Source organism: Bidens hawaiensis, unplaced genomic scaffold, assembly GCF_021521415.1.
Source record: "Bidens hawaiensis isolate Kalapana, Puna unplaced genomic scaffold, B.hawaiensis_p1.1 tig00047678_1, whole genome shotgun sequence".
In the NCBI taxonomy this organism is placed as follows: domain Eukaryota; kingdom Viridiplantae; phylum Streptophyta; class Magnoliopsida; order Asterales; family Asteraceae; genus Bidens; species Bidens hawaiensis.
This window is the reverse complement of record NW_027498535.1, coordinates 15,429-35,353: the sequence shown is the minus strand read 5'-3', so window position 1 is coordinate 35,353 and position 19,925 is coordinate 15,429. Positions and strand designations below refer to the sequence as shown.

Sequence of the window (19,925 nt, the reverse complement as noted above, 5' to 3'; positions counted from 1 at the left end):
TATATATGTTTTATATGTTAGTCTTTTTATATGTTAATTTGACGGTTTTATATTTGAGGTTTTAATGCTTAGGTTTTACCAGCGTTGCTTACATCGTAACAAACATGATTGATATTGATTGAATTCGTTTCGGCTCTCAGTTGTAACGCTCGGTTTTATCCGCAGGGTTTTACCGACCGAATCTTTTGATTTAATCATGATACCAACTGAACCACATTAGTGCACTGCTACAACTAGTATATAAACATATTCAACCGTATAAGTGATTTAAAAAAAAAAGAAAATATGAAAATTTTTGTTTTTTTTATAAGACACCTCTTCGTCAACATGGGTTACACTACTTTTACAATCAAATCTGAAGAGGTAGGTCCCAGCAGAGCCCAGTTAGACCCGCAAGACTCACCTTGAATAGGGACGTCTGCGCAATAACCAACTGCTCCAGCAGGGCCCACCATGCTTAGAGAACCTTACGCGCAGTACGCCAACTGTACCCGCAGGGAAAGCCTCCCAATGGCGAAGTACCCCGCCTGTTCCCGCAGCTGCGGATACAAGCCATCAGGGAAGGCTACCCGCACTAACAGCAAGGCTACACGCACAAGGCATTCGCTACTTCAGTAGTCACATGAAGGAATGAGCAAGGCGGGAATACTCCCGCCTAAATGAGCTAGTCCGTATGCTTCTGGAAGGTCTTTCGTACTATACCTACTAAGGTATGGGCGGAACAGACAATTTGACCAGAGCAGCCCATGAACCAATCACAGGGTGACAGCTCACCGACAACAATACGAGGAGGAGCACCCTCTAGTACTGTTTGTCACTATTAGTCGCTGCCTACTCACCAACCCTTACGATGGGACGTGCGCAGCCTACAGTTGGTGGAACAGTGCGTAGCCGGCAGTAAAGGAACAGTATACAGCCGACCTTTACTGTTGGCCGTAGCCTATCCACCAACCAGCATGGCCTGTGCGTAGTCCACTGTTGGTAGAACAGGAATACTATTCAGCCGGCTGTACCTTCTAGGAAACCTACCTTCGGCTATAAATACTCCAACACCTTGGAATGGTAAGATCATCATCTGATATCTCAATCTTATCTAGCAATCTCTTAATATACACTTATATTCAGAGCAATCTAGTCTGATTCTCACGCCGGAGGGTGGTCACAAGGAGGAACCCCCCCTTCTCAGTGACGAGCTTACGGTGTCTGTTTTGCAGGTCCCCTGAAGAACAACCTTCTCTGCTGGACCTCATCCTCGTGGGAAACATTACTTAACCCCCAGATTATCTATAATCTGCCCGTGGGTTCACTTAGTGTTTCTTCATTGGCGCCATCCGTGCATAAAAGCTAGAACTAATTTAGTTTTTTTCAAAATTTCTGAAGAAATGGTTAACGTTACTCCGGTCCCAAGGCCAGTAACCGAACAAGAAACCCCGGTAACCACAACCCCAGCAACTGGGGGGAACACCGGCGGTTATACAAATCTTACGAACACTACCCCGACTACCCAAGCCGGGGCAAGTGCAGTAAATATTCCACTGGGGTTCACTGATGCCCAGTTGGAAAAAAAAACGAGGGCCCCTCGCCAAACACTAGATCAAGTGAAGGCGTGGGCCGAAGCACGTCAGAGAGAGTTCCAAGCTGAATTGGATGAACGCTTGCGTTCAGTTCAACAGGCTGACGAATTCGGCAGTACTCGCCAACAGCTCAATATGAACAGCGAGTGCGAGTACTCAGACGAGGAGAGAGAAGAATCCGATACCGACGCAAACCCTCGCCATAAGGCGAAAGGGAAGCATAAGGAAACGGACTTCCAGCCGAAAAGGAATTTTGGGGAAGCTTTTAAACCAACGAATGCGGAGAGAAACCCGCGTGACTTCTCCAAAACCTTTAGGCCAACTGCTACAAATGCAGGAAAGTCAAAGTTCGCAAGGGACATTGCGGAAGCAATCGCCCCGAGAAGTGCCAAACAAATGTCCAACATTGGCACTTATGATGGTCTATCCGACCCAGACGACCACTTGAACAGATTCATTGCGGGGGCAACCGTCAGTAACTGGACGGAACCCACGTGGTGTTATATGTTCCAGATGACTCTGGTTGGAGCGGCCAGGGCATGGTTCGATTGTTTACCGGTCCACCACATATATGACTGGGCGGACTTTCAGAACAAGTTCAGCCAGCACTTCAGCCAACAGAGGAAATATACTGAAGAACAGTGGACGATCCTCAACTGCGTTAGAGAGGAGGATGAATCTTTATTAGACTTCATCACCCGCTTCAACTCCAAAAAGCTAAGTCTCGGCAACAAAAGTGAAGATCTTGTTCGCGCCGCTTTCATCCAAGGCGCCGAATACCCGGAGCTTATCCGCACATTGACGGGTAAGGATGGCATGCCATCAACATGGGATGCCATCATGAGGCGGCCAAGCGCTTTGCCGAGACGGAGAAGCAACTGGGAAGGGATCTTCCCCAGAGTACACACCTCTACACGCAGAGGACAAGAGAGAACAATGTCCGGATCGCCCGGCAGAACAAAAAGAGGAAGCTAGGTATCTGGCAGTCAAGGGTAAACTTTGACACCTCATCCAGCTCTCACCCTCTTGTTGGCGGAAGAAATCACACACATCCTTCAAGCCAAAAGCACCGGTGGACGCCACTCACCAAAAGCGTCACGGAGATATTTGCCACTGAAAAGCTACCGTGGCCAAAAGCTCCAGTGAACCGGCACCGACCTAATGCGGATCAGAGCAAATCCTGTGACTTCCACGGGACAAAAGGTCATGGTACGGAAGAGTGTACATCCTTGAAGGATATTGTTGAAGCATTCGTCAAGGATGGAAGACTGGCACACCTGGTGGCATCAATCAAGAAGGGAGGACGGAACGACAACCGGTACCGAGGCAACGGACGAAAGCCCGTTGACATCAGCATCAACATGGTTCATGGTAACATCAGAGGAAGAAAAAGGCGAACGCCAGAACCATGTGCGTGGAAGGAAGCTAAGGTGCGCTTCCCGCGAGTGCCAGGAGGACCCAGCAAAGAAGGCCCTATCGTCATCAAAAGCCAGCTGGGGCACTACATCACTTCTCGCACTCTTGCTGACAACGGCGCCTCGTCAACGGTGATGTACAGGCAGTTCTTCGACAAGCTAGATGACGAAGACAAGGAACGCCTGGAAACGATCTGCGCCTCGATGGAAGGGTTTGATGGCAGCACAAACGCCCCCTGGGTATCCTATCTTTCCCCGTCACTCTTACAGATGGGAAACACTCCCGCACAGAAGATGTGGACTTTGTCGTGATGAGGAAGCCACACCACACATACGACATTCTCTTCGGGAGAGACGGGATGGCAAGATTCAACGCCGTGGTATCCTCAGTCCACGGCATGATGGGATGGCCAACAGCTGAGGGTGTAGCGATGATCACCGGCATTCCCCAGGTATGCATCGCATCTGTCTCATCTAAACCCAAACCAAAGATGGCTAAACCAACCATCACCGAACCAGAAAGATGGGCCTTCAACGGCAAGTACCCGGACCAGGCCGTCTCCATTGGCCCAACAATTGTTGATCCCACACGCACCTTACTCAAGCGTTTATTACAAAAGAACGCTGACATCTTCGCGTGGACACCAGCTGACATGACTGGTGTACCCCGAAGTAAGGAAGAGCATAAGCTCAAATGCGATCCGGCTGTTACGCCGATCGTACAAAAGCGCAGAGTAATGGGGCCAGAACAAACTAACGCGTGTAGAACCCAAATCAAGGAGCTCCTTGACGCAGGCATCGTACGCGTTAGTAGATATCAAACTTGGGTTGCAAATCCCGTTATGGTACCGAAGAATAACAAACAATGGCCCATGTGCATAGATTTCAAAGACTTGAACAAAGCATGCCCCAAAGATTGTTATCCGTTACCTGAAATTGATCTTAAGGTGGACTCGTTGGCACCATTCAGCCTTAAATGCTTCCTGGACGCGTATAAGGGGTACCATCAAATCCACATGGCCGTTGATGATCAGGACAAAACCGCTTTTCGGACGCCCGATGGTACATTTTGTTACCAAATGATGCCATTCGGACTTAAGAATGCCGGGTCCACATACCAACGCCTGATGGACAACCAGTTTCATACACAAATTGGGAGGAACTTGGAAGTCTACATGGATGACTTGGTCATCAAAAGCTCTGACCCAGAAGCGATGTTGAAAGACATCGAAGAAACTTTCAACACGCTCAGGAAGATAAACATGAAGCTCAACCCGAGCAAGTGTGCCTTTGGAATGGAAGAAGGGAAGTTCTTGGGGGTCATCGTCACTAAAGATGGCTTCAGAGCGAACCCTGAAAAGGTCGAAGCCATTATCAAAATGGAATCACCTACTACCATCAAACAGGCTCAGACACTGAATGGACGACTAGTGGCACTTAATCGCTTTTTGGCAAACCACGCGGATAAGTCGTTTCCCTTCGTGTCAACGTTGAGAAACTGTTTAAAGAAAACGCACTTCCGCTGGACACCAGAAGCGGAAGCAGCTTTTCAGGAGATTCGGTCACGCTTGATCGAACTCCCAACACTCACAGCACCAGAAGCAGGAGAGGAGTTAATCCTATACCTTTCCGCAACAGATAGAGCAACCGGGGCAGTCCTGCTAGTAGAGCGAAAAGGCATCCAGATGCCAATCTATTATGTCAGCCGTATCCTAACAGACGTAGAAACCCGGTACTCTACCCTCGAAAAATTAGTCTTAGCACTTATACACGCTTCACGCAGGTTAAGACGATATTTCCAGGGTCACCCAATCACCATTCTCTCCAACTTCAAACTTGCAAACGTTCTAGGCAAACCCGAGTCATCGGGACGCCTAGCCAAATGGGCAATTGAGTTGGGAGAATACGCGATAAAGTATAAGCCAAGACCAGCCATAAAAGGCCAGGTTCTGGCCGACTTTATTGCAGAAGTGCCTGCATCGCGGGAAAAAGAGTGCCAGGAAGAGGCTCAACCCTCTCCAGCACAAGACATCAATGATGTCTGGCGACTCTACACTGATGGGGCAGCCAATAACGAGGGTTCAGGTGCAGGGCTAAAGCTAACCAACCCAGCGGGCCAAGAATACACTTACGCTATTCGACTGGATTTTCCAAGTACGAATAACGAAGCCGAGTATGAGGCATTCTTGGCTGGGCTGAGAATTGCGCGTAAGATGGGAGTGAAAAACTTGGAAGCCCACGTGGATTCCATGTTAGTAGCCAATCAAATCAACGGGACGTACACGGCCGTGAACGACACAATGGCCCTGTACCTCGCACAAGCAAAATCCCTTATGCGCGATTTCAATGACTGCAAAGTCATACACGTCAAGCGAAGTGAAGACAAATCTTCGGATGCGTTAAGCAAGCTTGCATCATTAGCCTTCACCCACTTAGGAAAGGATATCCGCATTGAACTCCTCGAGACACATTCGGTCCCGCACAAGGAAATTTGTGTCATCCAAACCGGCACGGAAACGTGGATGACACCAATAATAAAATACCTTGCGGCAGGTACACTACCAGAATCCAAAACACAGGCAAGAAAACTACGCTGTAAAGCACTGAATTATCAACTCATCGATGACATCCTTTACAGACGTAACTTTCTTGGCCCACTATTAAGATGCGTGGACAACCAAGATGCTGACTACCTCCTAAGGGAAGTACACGAAGGCATCTGTGGAATACACGCAGGTCCCCGCGCTGTTGTAGCTAAGCTAAACAACGCGGGATACTTTTGGCCGGGGATGCATACGGATGCACTGGCATACATCAGAAAATGCAGGTCTTGCCAGCTTTACGCACCCAACACGCACCGCCCGAAGAATGAACTTGTTCCAGTCACTTCTTCATGGCCATTTCAGAAGTGGGCCATCGATGTGACAGGCCCATTTCCTACAGCAGCAGGAAATGTTCAGTTCCTAGTGGTAGCCATCGACTACTTTACCAAGTGGTTTAGCCCAAACAACCGCGAAACATATCAAAAAATTTATTTGGGAATTTATTATTTGTCGTTTTGGACTTCCACAGAATTTGGTGAGCGATAACGGCACCAACTTTGCTGACAAGAAGCTACAACAGTGGCTGAAAGAACTTCAGATCACCCACACCTTTACCTCAGTGGCACACCCGCAAGGTAATGGTGAGGTGGAAAGAGCAAATAAGAGCATCGTCGAAGGCATAAAGAAAAGACTCTTGGAACACAGATCCGGCTGGGTGGACGAGCTTTCGCACGTCCTTTGGGCAAACAGAACGCTGAAGAAGGCCAGTACGGGAGAAACCCCGTTCAGTCTCACTTATGGCACTGAAGCTATGGTCCCGGTCGAAATCGGTTTACCCTCACCAAGGGCCTTGATTCAGCCAGAAGACAATGATGCGGAAAGACGGTTGGACCTTATGCTAACCGAGGAACGCAGAGACTTAGCCGCAGTGCGTGAAGAGAACTACAAGCGACAAATGCAAAAGTACTACAACACGCGGGTAAAACTCTGCAACTTCAATGTATGAGACTACATACTGCGTAACAACGAGGCTTCGAACCAAGAACGCCCAGGAAAGCTGGCCCCGGTCTGGGAAGGGCCATACATTATTAAAGAAGTCCTGGGAAAGGGCGCATACCGGCTCGAAAGGCTCGATGGCACTCCCATCCCAAGAACATGGAACGGAGCTCAATTACGCAAATGTTATATGTAGATCAATTCCAAACTTGTAAAGAAAAGGCCTAGAGCCACTTCTAATGGAAATGATTCTCCTTTCACAATGTGTTGATAGCCTTACCTTTATACTTATGAACTTCCCACACTGGTGCCGGTATTCACCGCATAAATGGGGGAAGAAGTAAGTCGTTACGTGTGGAAGGCGGCAAAACCCGCATAAACACAACGCTAAAAATAAGGAAAACCTACACGCAGGTCAGATGTAAGTAAAGTTTAGCCATCCTTGTAAGTGCAAGTGACGGTCTTACCCGCACAATCACGAGCAAGGAAGCAAAACTTCAACCTATCTACCACGTTCAAAGGTTAACTTATTCTGAACACTTAGAAAATTTCAAGGGAAAAGATGAGGAAAACTTCCACGCAGGTCAGATATAAGTAAAGTTAAGCCATCCTACTAAGTGTAAGTGACGGTCATACCCGCACAATCATGAAAGAGGAAGCGAAACAAACTTATAATTTACCACGTTAAAAAGTTAACTTATCTAAGTACTAAAGAAATTACTAAGTTAGATCAAAACATGCGTAAAATAAACAAGGCAAAGAACAAACACAATCTTTATTTCATCAAATTCAAATATTACAAAGCTATACAAAAGCAAAAATCTACGCTAATGGTGGAAAGGGATCTTCAGAATCAAGCTTCAGGACCACTTCCACTTGGACCCCGCTCCATCAGTAGAGCGTGGTGGTTCAAGGAAGGCTTTAAGAATAGCTAGCCCATCATCAGCAGCAGCGACTTCGTTCACCTTTTCCACCACAGGATGCGAGAAGGCGGCATACTGGTTCACTGCTTGGTCGTAAATAGCTTCAGTATCCACATCGTACAAAGGGAAGTTGGAAGGCGGGATGCCTTTCTCAACGAACCCTAGACCAAGCAGGAAGCCGGCCTTTTCCCCATCCTCATGAGAAGCGTTGAGGGCTGCGCTCATAGCATCGTCATAAGACGTCTCTGAGAAGACCCGATGCACAACCTACAAAGAAAAAATACAAGTATCAGAACCTTTTCTATTTATAAAGAAAAGCGTGAAGACATGAAGCTAGACTTACCCGAGACAACGCTTCTCGAAGAAGCCATTCCATGGCAACCAGAGCTTCTTGGAGGGCGGCTTGAGCTTGGGTACAGGCGCGTTCGGCTTCACTTTTATTAAGGTTGGCAAGCAACACTTCCTTTGCAGCAGCCTCTTCGACGCCCTTTAGCTTCCGCTCAGTATGGTCAAGCACGCCCCTCTGGTCCAGGATCTCTTGGAGCTTCTTCGCGTCCTCCATCGCCAAAGCATCATGAGCCTGCTGGAGAGCCTCTAATTTGGCTTTAAGCTCTTCATTCTCCACGCGTAGAGGCTCGGCAACAGCTTCAGCCTTGGTGGCCCTTTCAGTCGCGTTCCTAGCAGTCTCCTTAGCCAGCCGAAGCTGTTCATTAACAGCTTGGGCAGCCTTGGAGCGAGCCACGAGACGGGCCTGAACCTCGACTTCAAGGGCCTTGAACGCCTTCTCCTTCTCCGCCGCCGCGGCGGAAAGCCTCCTATTCTCCTCCCGGACAGCCCGCGCCTGAGCTACTTCCTGAAGGCGAGCTGCTTTTAACTTGTCGTTTTCACGACAAAGCAGCTCGACGCGCGGCTGCATCCGGGCCAGGAGAACCCGAAGCTCATTGCTTAGCCTACCCTCCTGGTAGCTAGCCATGGCTTCCCCCAACGCACCACTGGGAGCAGCGTGACGAGCCCACTCCACGCACTCCACAGGTGTGCGAAGGGTTGTTCCTCGGCGAATGTTCCATCGTGGAACATACACTTCATTGGAATCCGACACTGCAAAAAACAAAGAACAGTTAGGAAAAGATGATTGAAAAATATAAAATAGGCCAAAAGAACCCTACGCACCTGTAGGGTCAATAACAGGCCGATAGCCGCCAAACCCATCACCTGAACCCAAGGGAAATCCATCCAAGATGTCAGGCAGATGGGAAGGTGGCAAGGTTTGGCGATACGCCCCATGCATACCTGAAGGATCGGCCGTCGTTGCCGATGACGGAGGAGGCATGGTGGCGGCCGCTGTAACATCCCGAAATTTAACCCGGTGACCAAAAATCTATCTTTTGTAAATAAATGATATTTTCATTATTTTAAAAGATTTCAGATATTTTATTCAAAGTTATTTCATAAAAGTTTATAGAAAAATGTTTCGTTTTACAAAATTTATGGACTCGGCTAATCTCGACCCGTAGGTAGCCAACCCGCGCCTAACCAAACCCGTAGTATATAAACGAAAGTTCTTGACACTTCCACCATTTTCACCCAACTCTTTCACTTGCACCCACCCAAACTCTCTCATTTCTAGAGAGAGAAGCTAGAGAGAGAAAGTCCTCAAATCTCAAATCCGAGCCCGGAATCTTGTTCCTAATCGTTTTTGGTAAGTCCCTTTCGAAAATCATCCGTTTTCATAACCATTTTCGGCCTCAAATCGAGCAAAAACTCCCATTTTCGTAACTTGAGTTTTCGGGTCAAAAACCGACTTGTTTTGGTGTCAAAATGCAAGCTTTTGTGTTTAAAAGTACTAGGAATCGATACCCCTTTCAATCCCGAGCATTTCCATGTCAAAAACTTCGATTTTGGGTCAAAAATCTGGAAAATCTGGAAAACCCGTAGGTTTCTCCGTCGCCCAGCTTGAAGGAGTCGAATCAGACTCATTCGATCGAACCAGTCGATCGAACCAGTTCATTCGATCGAAGGAGTCGATCGAACCAGTCCAGTCAACCGAATAGGAAAGCAACCGAATGGTCTCCAACTCATTCGATCGAATGAGCTTCGTATTCGATCGAACGAGTGTCTATTCGATCGAACAAGTTCCATGTCCGACCGAACGAGTTTTCCCAAACTGGTTCGACCGAATGTGTTTCTGGTTCGATCGAGTGTGCCTCAGATTCGATCGAATGTGTGTCTATTCGATCGAATGTGTGCCTATTCGACCGAACGTGTTCCTATTCGATCGAATGTATTCTTATTCGATCGAATGTATTCTTATTCGATCGAATCAAGCCAGAACCAAGCTGTTTTCATCTTTAAAAACCCAGTTTTTGCTCGAGGTCGCGTAAACTCGTTTTCTTAGACTTATTGCACGTTGTTAACCTTATACATATGTCCAACTCTAGGCTAAGGAGATCTTCTGTAGCACCATCCTAACCCGAGATCAAGGTGAGTTCATAAACCCCTTTTCAACTGTTTTCACTTTATCAAACCACGGGGTGGAAATATGCAAAACACTTTACTTCAAACCTTTATACACTGTTTTACTCTGCTTTTACTCGCTTTCACTTATAACTTAACGTAATGTAAACACCATCACAATTACTTTACTTACTCTATAAATTTGTATCACTTTATGAACTGTTACACTATGAACCATTGTACTATGAACCATTGTACTATGAACCGTTGCACTATGAACTATATGCTCTATGAACTGTTGCTCTATGAACCACGGTCACTATCTCGACTGCTTTGGGTACTGCGGCACCCATGTAAGTCTCGCACACTCGACTGCTTTGGATACTGCGGCATCCATGTAAGTCTCGCATACTCGACGGCCTTGGATTCTGTGTGAATCCATGTAAGTCTCGCCTCACACTCGCGTGACCTCTATGTGTACTATGTGTTATTACTTGCTCTTTGGTCTATCTGTTATGTGCATTTATCTCAAGAATTGTGAACTATTGTATTGCCTTATACACGTTGTAACTCAATGATCCACGTACACGCTTTTCACACACTATTATGAACTGTACCGAACCATGTATTATACACTACGCTTTTACTTATGAACTGTCTTCTCACTTTGAAACTCATAAAACAATAAGCACAGCAAAATATGTTGTAGGAGTGGTGGGTTAGCCGCTGGTACACCCTATATATAAACCCCTACAACATGGTCTAACATGCTTGTGTATGAAGCCTTTTCCTTTTACAACAAACTTATGTTCTCACTCAACTATTTTTGTAGTTGACGCTTTCTTGCATATTTTTCAGGTAATGCTAATAGATGAAGAACAGGGATTTCTAGATGGCCTTAGGAGATGACTGAAGGCGTAGTACTAGACTTAGTATCTGTTGGACTATTGTGGTTTTATTTGTATCTTTTGAACAATGTAACTTGATTATCTATGTATGCATTTCATTTAGACTCTTAACCTGTGTTATGGCTTATTCAATCTGAGACTTCGTCCACGCCCTTGGCATTCCGCCTCTGGCCGGGGTGTGACAGCCGCCGCGGTGGCCGCTGCAGAATCCGCAGCAATAGTAACCGCCGGCTCGGTGAAAGATGCTGTAAAAATAGCACTCACAGCCGGCGGTGACGTCATCACAGCTGGAACTGTCGGCTCAAAGGAGTGAGCGACTGAACCAGCGGATGCAGGCGCAGGCGCCTGGGTCGTCGCCTCAGGAAGGCTGACCAAGCCTACCGTCATTGGCGGAGAGGTACTCCTCTGCGCTCCACCCTGGAATGCGTCAACATCCACGCCTGCGTAAAGAAGACAAGTGTTAAAATGACATTAAACTATGAAGCTAAAGATAAAGGAAGTTTGTACTTACGGGTTTTCTTGAGCCTAAAGGTACGAAGAGGCGGGGACGAACCCGATGGAGCCGGCCTCTTCACGCCGGTCACCGTCGTCATCCTGGGCTCTTCGGTGACAGTTGTCACAGCCTCCGGAATGGTGATCTTATCACCACCGGGATTCCCCGCCACCTCTTCGCTCTCGGTCTCCGAGTCAGACCGAGGCGCTGGATCGGCTGTGGAGGCCACCTTCTCCTTCCCCTTCCCGCCGGCAGCCTTTTTCTTCCGCACCAACGGAGGACCATCTGCGGATTCCTCATCAGAACATACGATTAGAGGAATTCCAGCAGAGGTTTCAACATTGAGGGGTCGAGGGTCGAATAGCGCCTTACCTGGCCGACGGGAGCTAAGGATCTCATGGCCTTGCGGATAGACCTCCACGAACCGATCCGCCGTTTGTTCTAGGATGGGCAACTCGTTCTCGTCCAGAGCACGAGTACCCATCCGAGCGGGACCGTCAGCCTCCCGCGGGTTCAGGAGCGACTGCAAGTCGTTCCCCTCTGAAATAAACAGGAAAGAAGTTAGAAGAAATTCAGAATCAACAAAAAGAAATAAAGCATACCGTAAGGAACAGAGTTCGAACCGTATTCGAGGACGATCGGAATCTTTCGCGCATCCGCCTCCTTCCACACCCGGCTCATCCCCAACATCACCATCCCTGACTCCGCAAACCGGTAAACCGGAGATTGGACCCGGGATATCTTCGAAAACCATTCCGCCTCCTCGTAGTTGGAGGCGTGAAGGCTGGGAAGTACTTGCCCGTTCTTGAATTTCATGGCAATGGGGATGGCGCGAGCGGATATGAAGAAGAACTCCCGCTTCCACGCGCGAAGACTGCGCTCGGTTGCGCAAATCTTCAAACCCTTGATCCGGGTTATCAACGTGTACCACCCCTGGATGCACCTCCAAGTGTAGAAGGTCATCAGGCGGTCAACATAGGGCTCAATGCCCAAAATCCGGCACACCCACTCGAAGTGGCGAATCTTGGCGATCGCCATGGGGTGCAACTCGGTCAAATGAACACCGTGCCTCTCAAGGACACGGTAAACAAACTTTGTCAATGGGAACCTAAGATTCCCATAAACAAAGAATGCAGCATAAACCCCGATCTTGCCTCTGGGGGCATCGTACACCGTCTGATGGGGTTCAGGAAACTCAGGCTCGAGAGACTCGAGCATGAACTTCCTGACGACGTACCGATACAGATCGCCAGGCAGAGCACACTGGCACTCGCCAGCAGTACTCTTGTCGTCAGCTGTAGACTCGAGATCACGAGACATCTTGAAAAAGAAGAAAACGATTTCGGGAGAATGCTTGCCTGAAAAGGTGAGTATTCGCCGGAAATCGCAAAGAAGATGAAGAGAAGAGTGAAAGTGTGGATTACAAAGAACCCTCTCCCCCTTTATATACTAATCGCAATTAATGCGATGAAATTAATGCGGAAGAGAGAGAAAACGAAGGTGCAATGAAACTATGACACGTGGCAAAAAGCAAGCTGGCAACAGCTGTTGACAGGACGCATACCATTAATTTCGCGGCCACGCGCCCGAAAAATCGCGCCCACGCGCCTGAAAAAGCGTCTGGAATGACCATGTACTGTCACGTCACCATAACTTCCTGCACGTCCTGACACAGTCAGAAGAAACCGTCGCACGACGTGTCAGAGGTTTGGACTGTTCTTATCCTTCCACCAACTCTTCGAATTTCAAAATTCAAAATTCAAAAAGATTCAAAAGTAAGCGGGAAAATACCCCTTACCTTGGCAACCAAGTAACTGTAAGACAGGTGCGGGTACAGTGTTAAGGCAAAACCCTTCACATACTTAGCACCTGCAAGGAATTGAAGCCAAGAATTCCTCGGCAACCAAGTAACCGTAAGACGGATGCGGGTACAGTGTTATGGCAAAACCCTTCACATACTTAGCACCCGCAGGGAATTGACGCCAGGAATACCTTGGAAGTAAAGTAACCGTAAGACAAGTGCGGGTACAGTGTCAAGGCAAAACCCTTCACATACTTAGCACTCTGCAGGGAATTCAAACCAAGAAGGATCTTCTGGGCCATGCTGGCGGGAACGGGAATAACATCCCCGCATGACGGGAACGTCGAGAACTATATTGTTCGAAACTCCGTGATGGGATTGGTGGTTTTAGCATAATTGATCAGTATGTTGAAAACTACCAAAACCCCACGGAGAATCCACACAAATGGGACTCAACGCTCCTGACGTACGAGGAGGTTACAAACCTACCCGCTTCACACCCAAAGATCAAGCAGAAAAGTCGGGAATTTCTGCGTGACATCAGGAAAACCGCGGGAAGAATCACCACGGAAAACCGAAAAACTAAACCCTTTTCAAAAACTCCTTGCTAAGTCCAAAAGTTCACCTCACTTATTAATAATTCATGAGAAGAACATTGGACAGGGGGGACTTGAAGAGGTAGGTCCCAGCAGAGCCCAGTTGGACCCGCAAGAGTCACCTTGAATAGGGACGTCTGCGCAATAACCAACTGCTCCAGCAGGGCCCACCATGCTTAGAGAACCTTACGCGCAGTACGCCAACTGTACCCGCAGGGAAAGCCTCCCAATGGCGAAGTACCCCGCCTGTTCCCGCAGCTGCGGATACAAGCCATCAGGGAAGGCTACCCGCACTAACAGCAAGGCTACACGCACAAGGCATTCGCTACTTCAGTAGTCACATGAAGGAATGAGCAAGGCGGGAATACTCCCGCCTAAATGAGCCAGTCCGTATGCTTCTGGAAGGTCTTTCGTACTATACCTACTAAGGTATGGGCGGAACAGACAATTTGACCAGAGCAGCCCATGAACCAATCACAGGGTGACAGCTCACCGACAACAATACGAGGAGGAGCACCCTCTAGTACTGTTTGTCACTATTAGCCGCTGCCTACTCACCAACCCTTACGATGGGACGTGCGCAGCCTACAGTTGGTGGAACAGTGCGTAGCCGGCAGTAAAGGAACAGTATACAGCCGACCTTTACTGTTGGCCGTAGCCTATCCACCAACCAGCATGGCCTGTGCGTAGTCCACTGTTGGTAGAACAGGAATACTATTCAGCCGGCTGTACCTTCTAGGAAACCTACCTTCGGCTATAAATACTCCAACACCTTGGAATGGTAAGATCATCATCTGATATCTCAATCTTATCTAGCAATCTCTTAATATACACTTATATTCAGAGCAATCTAGTCTGATTCTCACGCCGGAGGGTGGTCACAAGGAGGAACCCCCCCTTCTCAGTGACGAGCTTACGGTGTCTGTTTTGCAGGTCCCCTGAAGAACAACCTTCTCTGCTGGACCTCATCCTCGTGGGAAACATTACTTAACCCCCAGATTATCTATAATCTGCCCGTGGGTTCACTTAGTATTTCTTCAAAATCCCTTTTCAAATATGTATCTGTCTATCTATCTATCTATCTATCTATCTGTAAACGCATACAAAAAAAATTATATGTATAACTCTTTTGTCACTCCCCCACCTCTTTTAAGCCACAAGATTGTTTGATTTTGATTTGAGACTTCTTATATGTTTGACCCGAATTCGCGGGCAGTGGCGTACCTACTCTTTGAGTAGGGGGTCGGCCGACCCCTGTGAGAAATTTTTTTAGTGGTATATATGTGTTAAAACCTCAACCGACCTCTGGGAAATTTTGATACCGACCCCTGTGGAATTTCGAAAACGACAAAAAGACGCTGTAAAAATTCGAGAATGAACCCATGAAATTTCGAGACTGGCCATAATAGAAAATAAATTTACATTTATAATTATATAAATGTATATAAATAATTAAATTTGAGTTTAATTGAAACGAATTTAATACAAATTTAAGCTCAAATACCCAATCAATCTTATTCCTAAGTTTTAAGTCCAAAACTCTCAGCACAAAACTCTCAACCTAATATACATTTAACTTATTAAAAAAGGTTATAATGACGCAAATAATTTGTTATGTGAGTTCAACGGATTATAAGAGTTTTAATCTTCAAAGAAAATGTTTCGACTTTCTACATACGTTGGTATGCTCACCAACTTCATTTGTATTGGTTTATCGTTTATTGAGACTAGCTCTCGTATTACCCGTCGCAACTATAAACGTTGAAAATACTTTTACGTGAAGTATGTTTTGCGTAATCAAATGGGTGATGAGAATTTAAACGATATTTGTATTTGTTTTATTGAAAAAGACATGCGTACTATATGATTTTTTGTTAAGCTTTAAAAAATGAAAACCCCTAAAGAACAATTTTATATGATTTTTTGTTAAGCTTTAAAAAATGAAAACCCCTAAAGAACAATTTTAGACACATGACATTTTATTTATGCATTTTTAATGAAGTTTCACGTATTATTATTTGTTTGATTATCTTTTTTCTATATTACTCGAGCTGACCCAATTCTAGCCGATCGGAGGGGCCCAACTGGACCAAAAAAATTATATACCGATTACTTGACATGATCGGCCGGACGGGATCGGAAAAATTATGTAGCGATGACCAACTGAATACTGACTAAAAATTTTTCCGACCCCTGTGAGAAAATTTCCTAGATCCGCCACTGTTCGCGGGTATGAGTCTCATTAGACACGGATAGTCCTTAAACGGGTTATAATATCTAATTTATTTGTGAAATAACCCCTTAATCATCAAATAATAATTTTCACGGGTCATGGGTCTCACCAAACCCGGATAGCCCTTAAACGGGTTATAACATTTCATTTATTTGTGAAACTGTTTCATAATCAAACCCTATTTAATTTATTTTCTCTACATATTCTCCGTCGCTGATATATCCTCTAAATCTCCATACCGGTTAAGTTTTGCATTGTTAACCTCCCTCTCATAGTCTCATGCATCAACCATCATCGTCACCTACATCAACCGCCCCTTTATTGTAAGACAAATATTTGTGTTCATGCATGTTCTTTAAAAAAAATCAACATGCTCGTCTTAATTTATGTTTGTTCGTTAAAAATCTAGAAAAGCTACACATTTCGATCAATTTAATCCAAATGTTATAGTGAATAATGCAAAAAATTATATACGTATTAAATCAAAACAAAACTACGTTAAAAATAAAACAAATTATTACAAATACAAAATAATAAAACAATTAAAAACAAAAAACTAAATAAACACATGTAACATACACAAAGACTTAAACTAGTTACTAATAAAATTACACGCTTAAAGAAATTTTTTTTCAAAAATAGCATTTGATACAACCGAAACAATAAATGATAAATCATGTACTAAAAAGTATATTTTGATTTTTGAATTGAAATTTGAAAATTAAAGCTTAGAACTTAAGAAGAACCCATGGGACTCCGTCAAAATAAACAAACAAAAGCTATGAAACTTGTGCTTCATGCAACCAAATTTCCTCCACGTCCTCACATACGTGTCATCACCTTACACTCACCTCTTCTTCTTTATTAACACCGTCACCACACCCCTTCAACTCTCATCATCTCTCTATTCTCATCTCTAAACACATAATATTATTCATCATCCATGGCTAGCTACGATCGTGACCGTCACCCCCAACAGATCCAAGTTCACACCATCCATGACCAACGGTTCGACCATCAGTCCGGCATTAACAGGCCATACTACTCTCACCAACATCAACAAGGCCCATCAAAGAGCAAAGTCCTGGCCGTTGTGGCCATACTTCCAGTGGGTTTAACCCTACTTGGTCTAGCGGGACTCACGCTAGCCGGTACCTTGATCGGTCTTGCTGTCGTGACCCCGCTTTTCGTTATCTTCAGCCCGGTTCTTGTCCCGGCTGTCCTGGCGATCGGGCTGGCGGTGGCGGGGTTTTTGACATCGGGTACTTTCGGGCTCACGGGTTTGAGCTCGTTATCGTTTTTGGTGAATATTTTGAGGCAGATAACCGGGTCGGTGCCCGAGCAGGTGGATTCGGCTAAGAGAAGGTTGCAGGATGTGGTGGAGTATACCGGACAAAAGACGAAGGATGTGGGTCAGACTATTCAGGACAAGGCTCATGATATTGGGGAGAGCCAGGTTCATGTTGGTGGTCATGTTGGTGGTCAGGTGCATGCTGGTGGTGGTGGTGGTGCGGGTGGTCAGGTTCATGTTGGTGGTGCGAAGGAAGGACGTGGTGCGAGCAAGGCTTAGAGGGTTATGTTGAAATTTGAGTTAAATGTGTGTCAAGTTATGTTGTGTTTTATTTATTTGTTTTATGGTGAAATGGTGTAATGCAGTTATGATTATGAAGCTTTTCTAGTTTATGAATGTGAGTTTGATTTTAGTGGTTATGTTGTGTACTTTTGTTGGTATAAATTTAAATCGAAAATTTCCTTTGTAGTGCGATTTGAATTTCTTTTAACGAGTTAAACTAAATAGTAAAATGTGATCGAACTGGTAAGGGAGAAAACTTTAGTTCATAATGGATATGATTTAAGACTCAAAATATGTTAGCCATGTTCTTCCACTTTTAGGATTAGTATCTTCTTCCATTTAGGGTGTGTTAAATGGTGTGTTTGGGATTCTTTATTTTTTTCTAATTATAAACTTTTTAGTTGTGTACTTTTGTTGGTATAAATTTAAATCGAAAATTTCCTTTGTAGTGCGATTTGAATTTCTTTTAACGAGTTAAACTAAATAGTAAAATGTGATCGAACTGGTAAGGGAGAAAACTTTAGTTCATAATGGATATGATTTAAGACTCAAAATATGTTAGCCATGTTCTTCCACTTTTAGGATTAGTATCTTCTTCCATTTAGGGTGTGTTAAATGGTGTGTTTGGGATTCTTTATTTTTTTCTAATTATAAACTTTTTAAAAAGTTAATAAGAGTTTTTGGCAAACCATAAGTTCTTATCTATTTTAACTTTTAGACAATACAAAATAAAAAGGTTTTGAAAAGTTAGAAATGTGTAACTTATTAACTTAACGGGTTTAAATTAAGGTTTTGAAAAGTTAGAAATGTGTAACTTATTAACTTAACGGGTTTAAATTACCTGTTACACCTAGGACTGTTCAAACCGCTCGACGCCCGTTCGTCGCTCGCTCGAAAAATGCTCGTTCGATTTCCGTCCGATCGGATCGGTTCGATTTCAAACAAACTAAGCACGAGCAAAGCTTCGCTCGGTTCGGTTCGGTTTGTTTTGCTCGAATTATTTTTTTAGTTTAAAATTTATATATAATATGTATTTATACAAAAATATACAAAAAAAATTTAATTTCCTACTTTCGTGTTGACATCAAAGTTTAATTTTAAATCCTAGCCACTTGTTCAATGCTTTCACAATTCTACATTTCCATAAACTTTCATGCCATTCTGTCATTCAGTACTTCGATTACACATTTAAAAAACTAGCTGCTGGATCTCGTCACACTTGATACACGAACTATTTTTTTTATTGTTAGGAGAAAATATTGACCAGGTATATTCGCTGAACTTATTATGTATGTTTTATTGCTAACTTTGAGTTTTAGACATTTTAGAGTTGGAACTCTATACATTTTTTTAGTTGAAAGTTTTGAATTAATGATATTTTGGAGTTTTATAATTTTAAAATTGAAAATTTTGTACGAAACCAAGCAAAACCAAGCCGAACCAAGCCGCTCGATTTAAAACCAAACCAAGTTCAAGCATAAACAAGACGCTCGTTTCTTTAAATTCAAGCCGCTCGGTTCGGCTCGGTTTCAAACCAAACCAAGTATGAGCATGCCTGCGTTCGGTTCGGTTCGGTTCGGTTCGTGAACAGCCCTAATTACACCCCTCTAATCTTTAAAACTCATTACACTCATTTTAAAAAAGAGTGTCATTTTTAGTCATTTTGGTTTCCTCTCATACATGAGCTAATCCAAACATTTTTCTGAAAACTTCTTCTAAAAAATTCATAAGTTTATAAGTTTTTTTAGCAAAAAGTCTTTTTTCATTTAAATAAGCAATCCCAAACACACCCTTAATTATCACTTCTATTTTCTATTATTGGTTTTCTTAGGTTTATGAATACAAGGTCGAACTATGTACATGTTATTTTTATGACCATCGTATAAAATGACATGATATCATTAACTAGAGGTCTTTATATCGTAGATTTTAGGCTCGAGGCAGAATTTGGTGTCCTCAGTAAAGAAACATTGGAGCTTTTTATCTCACCTCCTTCTTCATATGGGGCAGAGTTTGGAGGTTCACTATCACTATTTTACCTCATTTTTCGTTCATGGTTACTGTGACACCCGGTAATTTCCCAATCCTATAAACTAAGTAATCAACCTAATAATTAGGTGATTGTAAATATTAAGCGCGCTATGTTAGTCAGCGCGTGCATTTGTTATGTGCGCCCTGCGCGAGCGCGCTATGTTAGAATCAGCGCGTGCATTTGTTATGTGCGCCCTGCGCGAGCGCGCCATGATAAGAACTAGCATGGGCATATGTTATATGCGCCATGCGCGAGTGTGTTGGTTTTATGTATCCATAATGTTGTCTATTGGGTTGACCGTCTCGCATGATGATAAGGCGGGTGCATCCCAAATCGTTTATGCGCGTGCGGAAAGGGAACTAACCTCCCCGCATGGCGGGAACA

General features: G+C 44.7%; 1 protein-coding gene across 1 annotated transcript; it reads left to right on the top strand.

The window, feature by feature from the left end:
* Positions 1–16,700: 16,700 nt before the first annotated feature.
* Positions 16,701–17,695, top strand: LOC143597159 (oleosin Ara h 10.0102-like). The gene has a single exon (XM_077075745.1). The coding sequence runs from the start codon at positions 16,880–16,882 to the stop codon at positions 17,504–17,506; it is 627 nt and encodes a 208-aa protein (XP_076931860.1). The 5' UTR covers positions 16,701–16,879; the 3' UTR covers positions 17,507–17,695.
* The last annotated feature ends 2,230 nt before the right edge of the window (positions 17,696–19,925 follow it).